General features: G+C 44.4%; 1 protein-coding gene across 3 annotated transcripts in view; it reads left to right on the top strand.

Annotated features, from left to right (window-relative positions):
* HSD17B3 (hydroxysteroid 17-beta dehydrogenase 3) overlaps nucleotides 1-16,470 on the top strand; it is a 25,475-nt gene extending 9,005 nt beyond the window's left edge. For all 3 annotated transcript variants that reach the window (XM_081213863.1, XM_081213862.1, XM_081213864.1), the window contains 10 exons: nucleotides 1,012-1,058; nucleotides 4,862-4,937; nucleotides 6,565-6,672; nucleotides 7,789-7,856; nucleotides 10,595-10,630; nucleotides 11,585-11,619; nucleotides 11,970-12,051; nucleotides 14,676-14,741; nucleotides 15,000-15,149; nucleotides 16,016-16,470. In XM_081213863.1, coding sequence (XP_081069989.1) covers nucleotides 1,012-1,058; nucleotides 4,862-4,937; nucleotides 6,565-6,672; nucleotides 7,789-7,856; nucleotides 10,595-10,630; nucleotides 11,585-11,619; nucleotides 11,970-12,051; nucleotides 14,676-14,741; nucleotides 15,000-15,149; nucleotides 16,016-16,126 — 779 coding nt within the window. In that variant the 3' untranslated portion in view covers nucleotides 16,127-16,470. The remainder of the gene's footprint in view (nucleotides 1-1,011; nucleotides 1,059-4,861; nucleotides 4,938-6,564; nucleotides 6,673-7,788; nucleotides 7,857-10,594; nucleotides 10,631-11,584; nucleotides 11,620-11,969; nucleotides 12,052-14,675; nucleotides 14,742-14,999; nucleotides 15,150-16,015) is intronic.

Here is a 16,470-nt window from a genome sequence, read left to right as displayed (position 1 = left end):
GTGAGCTGCCAGCGCTTAATCCCTGGCTCCCTTCCTCTTCCCTGCTCTCTGGCGGTGACGCTGGTCCCGATTTCCAACTGCTCTCCTCTGAGTCCCCTCTGGCTCTATCTTGCTGGGGTGTCCCCCTAGGCTCCCCCCTTGCCCTGGCCACTGGTGCTCCTTTCTGTGAATCTTCCGATTCACTGGAAAGACTCGGAGATCTCGGGTCGTCGTCATCACTCATCTTTTCTTCTGCCTCCTCCCCCTCGCTCTCTGTTTCCTCCCTTGCCCTTGCCTCTGCTCCTGAACCCCTGACACATACGCTTCAGGTTACAGACTCCGCTAACCCAGAAATAGTACCTCGGGTTAAGAACTTTGCTTCAGGATGAGAACAGAAATCATGCCCTGGCGGCGCGGCAGCAGTGGGAGGCCCCATTAGCTAAAGTGGTGCTTCAGGTTAAGAACAGTTTCAGGTTAAGTACGAACCTCCGGAATGAATTAAGTACTTAACCTGAGGTACCACTGTATATCCGTTACAGCCCCACCAGACCAAAAATAACAATTGTTTAAATTTAAAAGGTAAGGGAACTCGGTTCCCCTGAGTTCCATATGGGACTCAGCTATACGGCTGCAAATAAGTGTGTTGTAAAGTGCATTATACAAATGTGATACTAGATGGCGATGGTGAGCTATGGCAAATTCAATATATTTTTCAAAACGTTTTTTAAAAAAGCATTTTCACAACGTTTTTTATATGTGTCTAGATTCCACCCTGCTTAAAAAGCAAACAAATCCCTGCATATAGGTTGTTTAGGAGATGTACAATTTTATATAATTGACAAACCGATGGTCAGAGATGATGGGAGCTATTGCCCAGCAATATCTCAAGGGATGCTGTCTCTGCATTTCTCCATCAATGAGACTGGGATGCAAAAATAAATAAATAAATCATGTGGAACCGCAGTGTTTGAAATGCAAGAAAGAACAAGCCAACTAAAGATCACATACCGTCTTTATTATCTCATCATTTAGTGATCACAGGATCTGGCGACGGGATTGGAAAAGCCTATTCCTTTGAGGTATGATAAACATGTACAGAATCTCTTTGCATTTATGTCGTGTTTTGGACTATTCATAGGGCTTTGCATACATGTTTCTCACAGTCAGTCAGTCAGTCAGTTTTATTGCACATAGCCTAAGGCTGCCGCAATGTACACAAGAATCAACCAACAATTAAAATATGCTGGATTAATACGAAAAACTTAAAACATTTATATGATCAAGACATTACCTACTTTAAACAGAGCTATAAAAGTACCTTAATATACAGGTTAAGACATTAAACAATAAAATTTATAGGCTAAAATCGTCACATGGCCACTAATATATTAAAAAATAATATTAATTAGTACAATGTGCAATTATATTCAGAGTTTGGTGATAAAGATAGAATATAGCTTGAGGTCAATAGGGTCAAATAAATTCATCTCCTTTACAGTTGGTGGCTATCTTGGCTATATAATTTGCTCTAATTTTCCTAGCGGTAATTGCAAAGAGTCACATACAGCCAGGTCATATACTTATCTGTGTCTGTGAAGAGATATAAAATCATGTAGGAGGGATTCTGGCCAGTGGACCTTAGTTTCTCACAGCAATCCTTACAGTCCTGTAAAACTATATTTATCCGAGGGACAGGAGTGTGCATGTGGCTATGTGGGAAGCTCCCTCGACGTAGGGGAATTAGGAGCACAGCAACATGATGGTGGAATTCCACGGGATGAACAGCTTAGTGCTCCAGCCAGATCAGGGATTCTCTGCTACAGAAAGTCATTCTTTGCAGCCTCCCAAAGGAAATTGGGGGAATGTTGTCCCAAAGCTCCTGCAACATGGAACCAACAGTCTTTGGCGCAGGGGGATTGCATTCTGCATAACGCTGATGTATTGAAGAGGCAGGAAGAGAGAAGCTTCTATAATAATAATAATAACATTTATTTATACCCTGCCCTCCCTGGCCAGAGCCGGGCTCAGGGCGGCTAACACCAGTAAAATTACAATAAAAAATAAAAAATAAACCAATTTAAAATACAGGTTAAAATATAATTTAAAATGCAGCCTCGTTTTAATAGTAGCTCATAGATCAAAACCTTAAGGGGAGGGAAACATAAGGGTCAGACTGATGTGGACACAGTGGCGGAAGAAGGGGGTGGGAGGGCGGTCCACCCCGGGTGCCATCTCTGAGGAGGGGTGACAAGAAGGCACCCCACCGCCCCCGGGCGCGGCAACACAAGCCACCGCCATTGCACCGCCGCAGCTCCGGGCGAAGGATCCTCCGCTCGCGGCTGCACCCTCCGCCGCCGTCTATTCAGCGCTCGAGCGGTGCCGTCGGCAAACCGCCCAGTGGCGCATGCGCGTGTGCTGTACATACCGCACATGCGGGCTGCACACATGTGCCATATGGGCGGCGGCGGTATCCGCGCTGCTATATACCGTGCATGCCTGCCCCGTATGGATGGTGGTGGGATCCCTCTGCCGCCGCGAGCAGAGGATCCCACCACTGTGTGTATTGTGTGCGTGCATGCACGATACGTAGCGGCATGTGTGGTGTGACGTTAACATATGAGAGTGGTGGAGGTGAAATAGTTAATCAGGTTACCCAATCAGAACCCAGGGGGGTGGAGTCAGAGGGACTATAAAACCAGCTCTGGGAGGGGCGAAAGGGGAGTTCGTTGGGAGTTGGGTGGTTGGTTGGAGTGGGAGTGAATTGGGTAGGTCTATGGGTAGTTTGAGTTAGTGTAGCGAAATAAGCTGAGTCAGGAACGGTTAGGAGCTAGGAAGACGAGTAAATATCTGAGAGGTGGTTTAGTGAGTGAGAGCAGGTAGCGGAAGTTATAGGTCTGGATAGGCTCCCCATGAATGTAATTGACCGATACCGTTTATGAAACCACATGCTTGTTAAACTGCAATAAATAAACAGAAGTTTATGTTCCAATTTAACCCTGACTGGACTCAGTATTATACCAGGTAGGGCCTGGGTGGTGGCAGCGAGAAATAAAATGGTGGTAGAGGGATCAATAGACGGTGAAACGTCCGGGGACCCTGTGTGATCGCCACACGTGGTAGTAGCGGCACGTGCGCATGCGCTATACGTACATTGTGTGTGCATGCGCTGGTGGGCAGTTTGCCCCACCCCCGACACCCCGCCCCGGGTGCCGGTTCTCCTTCCTTCGCCCCTGTGTGGACACATCAGAGAAGCATAGAGTTTGGAGTGGAGGCCTTGTGGACCACTTAGTCTATCTGCTGTCGGATGCAAGAAGTGTTGGAACCAAAGCATCCCAAAGAGATGCCTCTGCTTGAAGACTTCCAGGGAAGGAGAGCTTGTCTCTCCACCTAGACACATTGGGGACCAACTGTGGTGAGCTCCTGCCGGCTGTTTAAAATGCAACTTACTTACTCAAACTTCCTTTGGCCTGATCCCACTTGAATGATTCCTGACTGCTATAATTGAGATAGGTTGTTTTTATTTTGTTTTTCCCCCAAAATTGTTTTATTCATTTTATAACACAAATAAAGAACACAAAAAACCCAGTAAAAACAAATTATTGTCATATCCTTCTTTTTCTAAACATTGTTAAGTGGGTTTCCCCAAGGTCCACCCATCTGATTTTCATTTTACTTCATCTTTAGCAGTTTACATATATCATAGTTTCTAACCATCTTTTTTAAATCAAATTTAAAATAACTTCACATTTTATAAAAAATAATACTATTTTAAAATAAACTTTATTCTGCTTCTAACCCTACAGCCTATATCCACTTCCAAAGCTATTCAAAGATTTAAATATTAACATATTTTTTCAAATATTCCTTAAATTTCTTCTAGTCTTCTTCCACCATCTCTTCTCTCTGGTCTCGGAGTCTCCCAGTCAGTTCGGCAAGTTCCATATAGTCCATCATCTTCATCTGCCTATTGTGGTTTTTTTATTATTGGTATATTCAATTGGTTATGAGTTGTTGTTTTGAATTTGAATGTGTGTGTGTTTTTTACTGAACACCGCCTCCTGTGGTATTATTTCCAAATAAACAAATGGTCCCATAATTGACCTGCATTCATTTACTTCTAATGTTCAACTAAAACCCACCCTCCTGTAATTTAAACTTATTTGATCTAGTTCTGCTCTCTGGAACAGCAGAGAAGTCGTCTTTGTCTTCTGCTATGTAACACTATTTCAAATATTTTAAGAGTGATATCTTGTACTTCTCACACCCACCCCGGTCTTGTCTTATTTGGTTCCCAGTTCTTATACCACGGGGGAGGGGGAAGGTTAGAGAAAGTAAAGAAGAGAGTTAGGAAACTTCCTTATGACCTGCTTATTTTGCATTTATCCTGATTTGTTTGCAGGAAGATTAGATGATGTTGGCTATTTAAAGCATTCACCTGATTTGTTTGTGGGAAGATTAGAAGCCATTGCATCAGAGCAAGTGTTCTGCGTCTTCCTGTTCAGGTCCCCATCATTTCCCTTATTGCAAAAAGTTTCATCTTTTGGTTACATGAAACTTCCCAGTCCACTATAATTGTTCAACCTGAATTTGCCAGCACGTGATTGAATCCCACCAGGAAATAGAGACAGTTAATGAGCACCTTGAATGGTGCTCATAATCTCACCCTTTATTAGGATTTCAATACTTTTGCCACTAGGAGTCAGAATTTCCCTGACCTGCATCGCACAACTGGAAAGCAATTGCTTCCTTTTAGCTGCACTTGTGTATCCTCCGCAGTTGCAGATATTAGGACAAATGCAACAATCATCTGGGTAGCTTCTGCCATGTCAGTGCAGCCCAGTCATTCCTGAAATACTAATATATTTACGACTTGCTTCCATAGCTCGCCAGACGTGGATTAAATATTGTTTTGATTAGCAGAACACTAACAAAAATGCAGAAGGTAGCCTCTGAAATTGGTAAGTATCTAATATGTGAAAAAGTTATCACCTGATATCTTTATGCCTTCGGTTGTAATCCGAAGCAGACTTGCTAAGTGTGCAGGAGGAAGTACCTTTGAATTCAGTGGGACATTTTGCTGTATAAACAGGCTTAGAAGTGCCCTGTAAAATTCATTTTATTAATCAACTAGGAATTATTTAATTAGGCGATAGCCTGACTAGGGAAAAACCTTTGCTGCACGGAGTGTGGGGCATCCCAGATTCTCCTTTGCCAGGAAAGTGTATGCTGTATCTAACAGCACAACCCATTTTGCTGGCAAATAAAAGTTGATCCACACTTGACACAGCATTTGAAGTTGTGGCTTACTCACCACTTGCCTCAGTGAACACTAACGTAGAAGTGAGGCACTTCAGATTTGATACTGGACTACAGCTCTCATAATCCCTGACTGTTACCCATGCTGACCAGGGTTGATGGAACCTGGAATCCATCAACATCTGGAGGGACACAGATTCACAGTTGTTGGAGTCCAATGACATGTCAGTGTGGTTCACTGCATGTTTAGAGACATACCCCATCCCATCAGACGTTACTATGGCCACTTGGACTTGCTGATCACAAGGTCGGCAGTTTGAGTCCCCATGACAGAGTGAGTTCCTGTTGCCCTGTCCCAGCTCCTGCCAACCTAGCAGTTCGAAAGCACACCAGTGCAAGTAGGTAAATAGGTACCGCTGCGGTGGGAAGACAAATGGCATTTCTGTGTCCTCTGGTTTCTGTCACAGTGTTCCATTGTGCCAGAGGCGGTTTATTCATGCTGGCCACATGACCTGGAAAGCTGTCTGTGGCCTGAAAGTGAGATGAGTGCCACAACCCCATAGTCGCCTTTGACTGGACTTAACCGTCCAGGGGTCCTTTACCTTTTACTTTAGCTTACTAGGTGAATGGAATGGATATTCTACACCAGTGTTGTCTGCGTAAAGTGTGAGCTGGCTGTACATATGTAGAATTAAATTTAAGAGCTCTTGTACTGGTGCAATAGTTGGAGCCATTGCTTTGGTTTAAGGCAGGATCCAGCGCTCAGGTTCTCAAACTGTGACCTTGTGGTGGTCCACAAGTTTCATTAAAGTGTTTCACAGAAAAACACAGTCAGTAATATTTCTACTCCATTCTGCACTTGATTTGTTTGTTTGTTTATGATGATGGAGATAAGGGGTAGTTTTGACCAGGGCCATGAGGCTGTCAAGACTATGGCCTAAGTCTTGTAATTTCCATAATACAGTTTTGCTACAGTCTACTAATTTCCCCCTTAAAAATCACCAGTTAGAGAATCCTTTGTCAATATCCTGGCCTAGGGCCTGTGATTGTCATAATATAGCACTACTGTAGTTTTGGTGCTTCTGCCAGTGCTTAAGGAAAAGCGTTGTTAAAACATGACTTATGTATGTGTTTAGCTTTATAGAACAAAATACCGGTAAGTAAGTTACGTGGTCTGCTGAGACCTCAAACAATAGTCAAGAGGTCTTGGGAGGAGGAGACACCTTTGAGAACCATATTGCCTCAATGCATTGCTGTCTTAGCAGTAGCCAAGGAAATTCTTAAAGAGCACAAAAATGACTCTCTTTCTCCCCCTCCCCCCAAATGCAGAGCAGTCCACAGGGAGAAAAGTGAAAATTATACAAGCTGACTTTACCAAAAGGAGCGTGTACAATGACATTGAAGATGGTCTTCAAGGATTAGAAATTGGAATTTTGGGTAAAGTTTCCAATAGCGCTTTTCAAGAGTTCCTTTTGGGTTGCAGTGAGGCAGTGTGGTGTAGTGGTTAGATCGGGCACCGGCAAACTCCGGCCCTCCAAATGTTTGAGACTACAATTCCCATCATCCTTAGCTAACAGGACCAGTGGTCAGGGATGATGGGAATTGTAGTCCCAAACATCTGGAGAGACAGTTTGCCTATGCCTGGGTTAGATTGTCGGACGAGGACCTGGGAGACCAGGGTTCCTAATCTCCACTCAGCCATCTTGAAGCTCACTTGGGTCAGTCACCACCTCTCAGCCTAACCTTCCTCTCAGGGTTATTGTGAGGCTAAAATGGAAAGGGAGGGAACACCAGGAACACATTGAGCTCCTTTGGAAGGGGAGGAAGGTGGGATAAAGGCAACAAATAAGTAAATAAAACAAACTCTTCTCTCATAGTTATTGAAATTATATAGTGTCAAACTGGTCCTCATCAGACCTACAAGTGGCTGATCTGGGGTCAATTTTGTATTATGTTTAAAAGGCCTATTATCTTCTGAATGAGTTCAACAGATGCTATGCCTTCACAGTAGCTCAGTTTAAGGCAACTTTTACTAATGGTGCCTTCCAGATGTTTTGGACTACAACTCCTATCAGTCCCAGGTAGATGTAGTCCAAAACACAGCGCCACCACTGAGCCTCTTGGGCTTACCGATTGGAAGGTCGGCGGTTCAAATCTGCACAGTGGGGTGAGCTCCCATTGCTCCGTCCCAGCTCCTGCCAACCTAGCAGTTCAAAAGCACAGCAACACAAGTGGCTAAATAGATACCGCTGTGGCGGGAAGGTAAACAATGCTTCCATGCGTTCTGGCTTCCATCACGGTGTCCCATTGCACCAGAAGCAGTTTAGTCCTGCTGGCCACATGACCCAGAAAGCTGTCTGTGGACAAACACCTGCTCCCTCGGCCTGAAAAGCAAGATGAGCGCTACAACCCCATAGTCGCCTTTGCCTAGACTTAACCGTCCAGGGGTCCTTTAGTCCAAAACATCTGGAAGGCACCAGGTTAAACCAGCAGCAATTGGTCTAAGTAGTTGTGCCAGCTAGTTGTGTGACTCACTGTGTTTCTGTTTATTAGTTAACAACGTTGGAATGCTTCCTAGCCGCTCTCCAACACGTTTTCTTAATGGACCAGAGAATGACGGGGTAAGGTTTGTACTCTTGAAAGCAACTGCTCAGAAGGCCCACACTTTCCTTTCATATGGAACGGAGAAATTAGTTTATTTATTTATTATTGTCTTTGTCCATGGAGTTTTCTTGGCAGGGATATTGGAGTGGCTTGCTGGTTCCTGCTCCAGGTGGATCACATTTGGTCAAAACTCTCCACTATGACCTGTCTATCTTGGGTGGCCCTGCACAGCATAGCTCATAGCTTCTCTGAGTTATTCAAGCCCCTTCGCCACGGCAAGGCAGTGATCCATGAGGGTAGTGATGGTAGGCAAGGGTAGTGATGTATGGAAGTGAGAGCCGGACCATAAAGAAGGCTGAACGCTGAAGAATTGATGCTTTTGAATTATGGTGCTGGAGGAGACTCTTGAGAGTCCCATGGACTGCAAGAAGATCAAACCTCTCCATTCTTAAGGAAATCAGCCCTGAGTGCTCACTGGAATGACAGATCTTGAAGCTGAGGCTCCAATACTTTGACCACCTCATGAGAAGAGAAGACTCCCTGGGAAAGACCCTGATGTTGGGAAAGATTGAGGGCATAAGGAGAAGGGGACGACAGAGGACGAGATGGTTGGACAGTGTTCTCAAAGCTACGGACATGAGTTTGACCAAGCTGCGGGAGGCAGTGGAAGACAAGAGTGCCTGGCGTGCTCTGGTCCATGGGGTCACGAAGAGTCAGACATGACTAAACGACTAAACAACAACATTTATTGTTCATTGAATTAATTTCGATCAAGTTACATTTGATCTGAACAGAGCAAGTGTAGCCAGTATCGCAAGTTCCTCCAGGTGTTCTTAGATGCAAATTTCCATCAGCCCCAGCCTGAATGATCAATGAACAGGGATGATGGGAATTGTGGTCCAGCAACATTTGAAGGGCACCACATGGACTCCCCCCTAGAATAAGATATTTCCACAGAGTTATTGGACCAGCTATTTTTAGCCAAAGTCCTTAAACCTTCCTTTATTTCCCTGAAGACCATAGTGCAGAAATGATAAAGTCTCTGCAGAATCCATAGGAAAAAAACCTGCAAACATAAGGGAAGGGAAGGGGGAAATGCAGTACAATTAATCTATAATGCCCAACTTTATGATGGCCTGAACATAACAGAGAAAGCAAAATTGAGGCTGCCATCCTATGCATACCTACGGGGAGTAAGTCTCAATGAAAACTATGGGACTTGCTTCTGAACAAACATGAATAGGGCTATATTATAAATCTCACTGGTCCCAGCGAAAAGCTGTTTTGATCTAGCAGACAGTGTCCTGCCTTATATTTACTAGCCAGATTTATATCTTTTCTGCTTAGATTACAGTACCTTTAGCGAGGGGAGGGTGCGGTGGCCATGCAGTTTTGCACGCAGTAAAACACGGAGAGTTGAGCTGCCTCCTGTTTCAGCCGTGCCTGTGCGACCTGATTATTCCTTCACTTTAAACCAGATGTCAACGCTCAAAGTGGGACACATGGCCACCTTAATCGGGGGCGGACGAAGGGGGTGCAGTAGGGGCGGGCCACCCCGGGTGTCACCGCTGAGGGGGGTGACAAAATGACGGGCGGCACTCACCGCGGGGCCTGCAGCACGCCTGAGCCACACAGGGCTCCGCGCTGCCCAAACGGTCCACTCGCCGCCTCCCCCTCAGCTGTAGGAGTGGGAGAAGGCAGACAGACTCTGGAGGCCCCATGGGACGTCCTGCCCCGGCTCACCCCACCCCACAGGTGGCTGCCCCTGCCCAGGGCGCAGGGTATGCGTGCCGCCGTCCCAGGCACCCAATTTAAAGAGTTTGGATTTGATATCCCACTTTATCACTACCCTAAGGAGTCTCAAAGCAGCTAACAATCTCCTTTCCCTTCCTCCCCCACAACAAACACTCTGTGAGGTGAGTGGGGCTGAGAGACTTCAGAGAACTGTGACTGGCCCAAGGTCACCCAGCAGCTGCACGTGGAGGAGCGGGGAAGCGAACCCGGTTCACCAGATTACGAGTCTACCGCTCTTAACCACTACGCCACAATTGGCTTGCTCCGCCGCTGACCCTAATCACTGGGGAATAAATCAAGTGCATCTTCACTGTGCATCTAACAACAACAACAACAACAATTTATTATTTATACCTTGCCCATCTGGCTGGGTTTCCCCAGCCACTCTGGGCAGCCGATGTTTCACTGTGCAACAATCATCCCGTTTTTGATACTATATAGCTCAAAAGATGGTTCTGCAGATGGAAAAATGGCCCACAACATCTTGATATCCAAGGTAGAAAATACACACACCCCACGCACAGAGAGAGTAGTGGGTTGTTGTTTTTATAAATAAGCTATATCTGACACTTTGTGGCCCATTTAATGGTCTCCCAAAGCCTGTTATTTGGGGCAGGGCACCTCATCCCTATTGGTGGGGTGGCTCCATGCAAACAAATCCATTATTTTCCTACCACATAATATTAAAAGGCATGTTTGGGCACAGACAACCTTTATTCATCCTTAAATGTTTCCTTTTTTTCCCTGTGGCCCTCCAGATGTTGTTGAACTTCAACCCCTGTCCTGCCCCAGCCAGATGGCCAATGGTAGGAGAATACGGGAGATGGAATTCAACAACGCTTGCAGCGCCAAATGCTCTCCATTCCCGTTTAAGACATTATGTGCAATTGAACTTTCTGGAACTCTTTCTCTCCACCAGATCAGTCAGCCTCTCATGTAATCCACTTTTTATTCCCTATAGGACCTCATCAACTGCAACATCTTCTCTGTCACCAAGGTATGTACCACACAATAGCTATGCATGTGTGGAAAATAAAGATTTTTTTTTGGGGGGGGGAGATTTCACAGACATCTCGGCTGTGGTCAAAGATGTTTTCCTCACACAGTGTGGATAGCTGGTGATAGCTATGTTTCTTATTCACTGAGAAGATCCTGGAGGAGTTTTTGAGGACCAAACTGAATTGTGGTTGCTGTGGGCTGCTTCACACTTTATGGAGACATGTTGCAGGTTGTGTGCTTGCCAGAACAAAAGTGCAACATTTGAACGGAATGCTTGTCATTCTTAGAAAGCCTTGTCTGAGCCAAGAAGATGAAGGAACATTCCGTTCAGTTCACAGTTTAATGCGAACCTACCTGATTTCCACTTCCCAAAATGATACATGAACCGAAATGCAGCTAAGCTTTGAAAATGGCACTTCTCCAAATTTTGCGATGCAGTGCTCCAACCCAAAAATGTGCTAAAAATGTGTTTAACAGAGGAAATGTTAATAAAAAGGCACAGATTAGCAAATATTATATATATATATATATATATATATATATATATATATATATATATATGGAAATTGCTTACAAATTACAACCTGTCCCCAAATATATTCATTTTTCTACGCAGTTTTTTGGTTGGGGAACTGGATCACAGAATTCAGAGAAGCCTGGATTCCAAAGGATAGCTGTGTTTTGGTTAAGTATTGTTTTAGGAAGTGCAAAGGTGGATTTGCATGAAATGTTGAGCTGTGGAGTTTGGTATATAGCACATTCCAGATGGTCTACTCTGTGTTAATGCTCTGGCTCGTATAAATTATTATATTTTGTTGCAAGCAACCCAGAGTGGTTGGGGAAACCCAGCCAGATGGGTGGGGTATAAATAAATTGTTGTTGTTGTTGTTGTTGTTGTTGTTGTTGTTGTTGTTGTTGTTGTTGTTATTCATGTATATATATATATTTTTAGATGACACGGATGATTTTGAAACAGATGGTGTCAAGGTAAACCTCTTTCTTATGTTCAAGATTTTAAAAAACAAACAAACAGAAAAAAACAAAAAGAAGCTTTCGAACTGGAATTCACTTTGGTTTAACTTCCAGAATCCAGTTGTGTTACTTGGTGCAACCAGGGGCTTGCCTCCCTGGAGAACATCATGATCACTGTGGACAAACATTGGCTACCTCGGCCTGAAAGCGAGATGAGCACCACAACCCCATTGTCGCCTTTGACTGGACTTAACCGTTCAGTTGTCCTTTACCTTTACCTTTTTATTGGAAGCCCTTGATATGTTTAACATTAGGTTACAAAACGAGTGTTTACATTGCAAGTTTAATGTCATGTTGTTTTTCAGACAAAAGGGACTGATTCTGAACGTCTCTTCTGCCGTAGCCACCTTTGTCTGTCCATTATATGCAGTCTATTCTGCCTCTAAGGTAAGAATTCTGTGCTTGTTTTAGACATTTTCTGCGTCGTTCTAGGATTTATGGGACCAGAAGGAAATTGAAATTACAGCAGCAGCCTGCTGTCCTTATCTCCAGTGGAAGTAGGATCTACTGGAAGCAAAGGCAAGGTAGCAACTCATGAGTAAAGCCTATGATTTGCAGGCAGAAGGTCCCAGGTGTGATTTTCAGCATCTTCACATGGGCCTTGGAATGTCCCCTGAGAAGTGCAGTTCTGTGAAAGGGAGGAGACACACCTCAAACCAAATTCTCCACACTCTAACACACGTATATTTATGTAAATATGTGTGTGGGGGGGGGGTTACCTGTCTGCCTTTCCATCCCATTAATGGGTCACCTGAGGCAGCTCAGAGCAACAGGATGTAGATACAGTACAAGCAGCACATTAGAAGAAGCTAAGATAGGAATAAACACCCAAACACTGCTCATATACTGTGGGCATGCTGTAATAAAACTGTTTTGCTAAGTGTCTAAACACCACCAGGTAGGGGATCTGCTAGATCTCTGAGGGAAAAGTGAGTTCCACAGTCTGGGTCAGTGTTTCCCAAACGTTTTTGGGCAACGGCACACCTGTTTACTGAAAAAAAATCTCGCGGCACACCACCATTAAAGCCCCGCCCCGTGACGTCAGCGCGCAGCGTCACACCGGGAGGGACGCACAAAAGTGAAAGTTTTTCCCCTCCCCCTTGCCGGGGAACCTCCAAGCTTTGGGCAGGCAGGCAGGCAGAGCTGGGAAGGGGGTTTCCAGGGGACATGGCAGCTCCTCGAAAGGCTTCTCTCAGCTGCGCTCAATCCTCCTCGGAGAGGATTTCCCCTCCGGTCCCATGCCTTCGTTTGGGGCATCGCTCCGGCTGCTCCCTCTCCCGCCGCGCAGGAGCGATGCCTCTCTCTGGCTCTCCCTCCGCGCAGGCTGAGGGAGGGAGGGAGGGGCGCGTGTGACCCGTCTCTGCTGGGAGACCAAACCCAGCGAGGCAGAGTCGCACGGAGGCGCCCAGGCAGCGCTGCCGGCTGCGAGGAGGAGCGCCAGGCAGCAGCAGGAGGCGCGGCCTCTCCTCGCCGCCGCCGCCCCGCCTCTCGCCGCCCGACTCGCCCGCCTCCCTCCAGGCATCTCGCGGCACACCAGCCGATGTCTCACGGCACACTCGTGTGCCGCGGAACACCGGCTGGGAAACACTGGTCTGGGTGCCACAAGGAGAAAAGAGTCTCTTCTGCATGCTCGTCAACCTACCGAGGAAACAAAACGTATTATTACAAAAGCCCACTGCCAAGCAGTGTCCAGAGCACATGGGATCACAGGCATCAACACAGGATCTGTGTCCCTTTGGAGAATAGAAGACACAGTGGAGACTCTTGCACTTTAAGAAATAAGGTTTATTCGCCTATTTACACCCTCAGTCTGCATGGAGGGGTTCCAGATCTTACAGCATGGCCCAAAGCATCGCAGGCAGTCTGTCCTTCTCCCTCGCCAAGATGGATTTCACTCTTTCTTCCCCTTTCTTCAAAAAAATATTTTTATTCATTTTTTAGTTTTAACAGTTAGCATCACAAATAAGTCATACTCATGTACATGTATTATTCTCCAAATTCCTTGACTCCCCTCCACCCCTCCATAGTTTCCCTGGTTATTCTTTTCCAACTGCATCTTATAATGTTCTCCATACTTCCTTAAAACTCAGTTCTCACCATAGGTCTCGTTACATTGCAGGTGTGTTTTTTAGAATCCGGCCAATGTTTACAGTGTTCTTTTAAGTAACTTATAAATTTCCCCCATTCTTTATTAAATTTATTATCTTCTTCATCTCTGATCTTTCCGGTCATTTTTGCCATTTTGGCATAGCCCATCATCTTTGCCAACCGTTCTTCTCTTCCATCTTTGGGCTAGCAACATCTGCGCAGCTGTCGTAGGGTACATAAACAGTTTTTTCTGCTCTTTTTGTATTTCTGGACCTAAAATTTCTAATAAGAAAGCTTCTGGTTTGTTTCTTCCCCTTTCTTCTTCCCAGAAGTGCTTTGCCTCCTTCAGAGTAGATACTCCAGTCTGTGGTCATGACCCACAGTTTGGCCCTAGTTTGGCCAGACTACCCAGAAATTCCTTTGCAGCTTATATTCTTCCTCCATATCACAAATCACCCCAAATCATAGCATTTAACACCATGTAGCCTTTGAAATTTGCATTGATCCGAATTTGGCAATGCAGCTCTCCATCTAACTAATGTTTACAGAAATGCACATATTAGGTAAAAGTGTGCATATAAAGGAATATATTCATTTAAAAACTACAAAATTGTGCTATATGAGGAAGCATGACTTGCAAAACTTGTGTTTATTAGGAGAAAGTCACACTAAAATGCTGATGAATTTTCATGAGGATTTTTTTAAAAAGAAAATTCACAAATTTCCTGTAGAAATGGTTCCAGCAAACTGGATTTAAGATTGGAAAAATTAGAAACTGGGATATCCAAAATTAACAAATCCTTCTATCTCTAGTGATAAGAAAGATAAATCAGAGTGTTTGGGGGGTAGGGATGGGATTCTTGATGTTTCGGCAATTAATTAAAGTGCAAAACACTAACCTGTATTTAATTTTGTCTGTCTAGGCTTTTGTATGTATGTTTTCCAAAGCTCTTCAAGCAGAATATAAAGGAAAGGGAATTATCATACAGGTAATTTATATCTCTCTGCTTTTACAATAAATCTAAATCTAAATGGTCTGCATAGATGAGATACCGGGAGACCTTGGATGTTTTTGCCATTTTCTATTCTTTCTTCTTAATTATGTGAAACATGTCCATTTCTCTCCTTTAGTCCATCCTAGGAGATGCGCTTTTTTCACTAATTGTCATTTAAGCCTCCTATAATCTACAAAGCATTCAAGATTGTGAAAAGGTTGCTGCTGCTGCTGTGTTTGTTTCTTGGTTTAGGCTTTGACTCCTTTGGGTGTCTCTACTCCAATGACCAACTGGGTAGAGACCAATATCTTCATGAAGTCAGCAGAAGACTTTGCTAGACAATCGTTGGACTGTGTTACATTTGGGGACGAGACATGTGGATCCTTATCTCATGAATTCTTGGTAACTGAACTGCAAACTTTAATCAGATGAAGGAGATGGCTAGGGTTCCCCATCACCAACATCTAGGGCCTACTGGTGGCTTTTGAAGACTATTCTTCAATAACATTATTTATTGCCCAATCCTATCCATGCCCATTCCGAAGTCAGTCCCACTGTGTCCAGTGGGACTCATCCCCCAATGAAAATTAGGATTGCAACCTTGGGTGCAATCCTAAATGGGTAAGGGGGCTAGGGAGTGAAATGGTGGACAGTCTGCCACATCCCAACCCCTTGCCAGCTTGTGGACTGAGCAAGCAGACGCAAGGTGCATTGCACAATAAGTAGGCAATGTCCTATAACTTCAGCACAAGTTTTTGTGCGAGCATCTCTGCATGGATGCTTAATAGACAGCTGGCCTAGAAGCTCCCATCATCATTGCACCTTTCTCACTGTCACCCTAAAAAAGGCAGATGATTAATAATAATAATAATAATAATAATAATAATAATAATAATAATGTTTTTTGTTTGTTTATACATACCCCGCCTATCTGGCTGGGTTTCCGCCGGAAACCCAGCTCCCAACAGAATATTAAAAAACATGATAAAACTTCAAACATTAAAAAGCTCCCCAAACAGGGCTGCCTTCAGATGTCTTCTAAAAGTCAGATAGTTGTTTATCTCCTTGACATCTGGTGGGAGGACGTTCCACAGGGCAGGCGCCACCACCGAGAAGGCCGTCATCTGAGCAGTAGCGTTTACCATTCACCCACAATGTGCTATCCTGTAAAAATCACATGCAAAAACGATCAGCCTGAATCTTATGAAACCTAGCCATATGCATGAGATATTAATGTGTCTCCCCATTTTTATATATACCTTCTAAAGGCAAGGATCATAAAGTGCATTCCTGAATGGATCATCCACAGTGACTGGTTACAAGAGACTATACTAGTTAGATATACAGAAAAAGAGAAGAAGAATGGGAAGAGTACCTGAGAAAGCCTTCTTTGGAGCTTATGGTGCTGCAGATCCAGTCTGGATTGTCTGGTATGAACATGCCAGGAGTGAACTTGATTCGTTGAAAGGCTTTCATTATGAGTAAGAAGAGCCCTTCAACCACTGTCTTTTTTTGTCCTGTTTCAATGCCATATATTAAGTATTTCTGCTTCTGTAGTCCCTTTGGAGCCAGAGTTTACAGATGGCGCACGCTTAGATGTAATTTGATTTTTGCAACATTGATTTTGATGTTGATTTGATCTTAACATTGATCACAACAGTGTAGTATTGTTCTGAAGATTTATTTCACTACGTCTGAAAGAATTGAAATGTTAAAATATGAA

This window comes from Podarcis bocagei, assembly GCF_964188305.1.
Source record: "Podarcis bocagei genome assembly, chromosome: 11".
NCBI classification, from domain to species: domain Eukaryota; kingdom Metazoa; phylum Chordata; class Lepidosauria; order Squamata; family Lacertidae; genus Podarcis; species Podarcis bocagei.
Note: the sequence above shows the minus strand (reverse complement) of the source record. Positions and strands in the feature narration are given on the sequence as shown.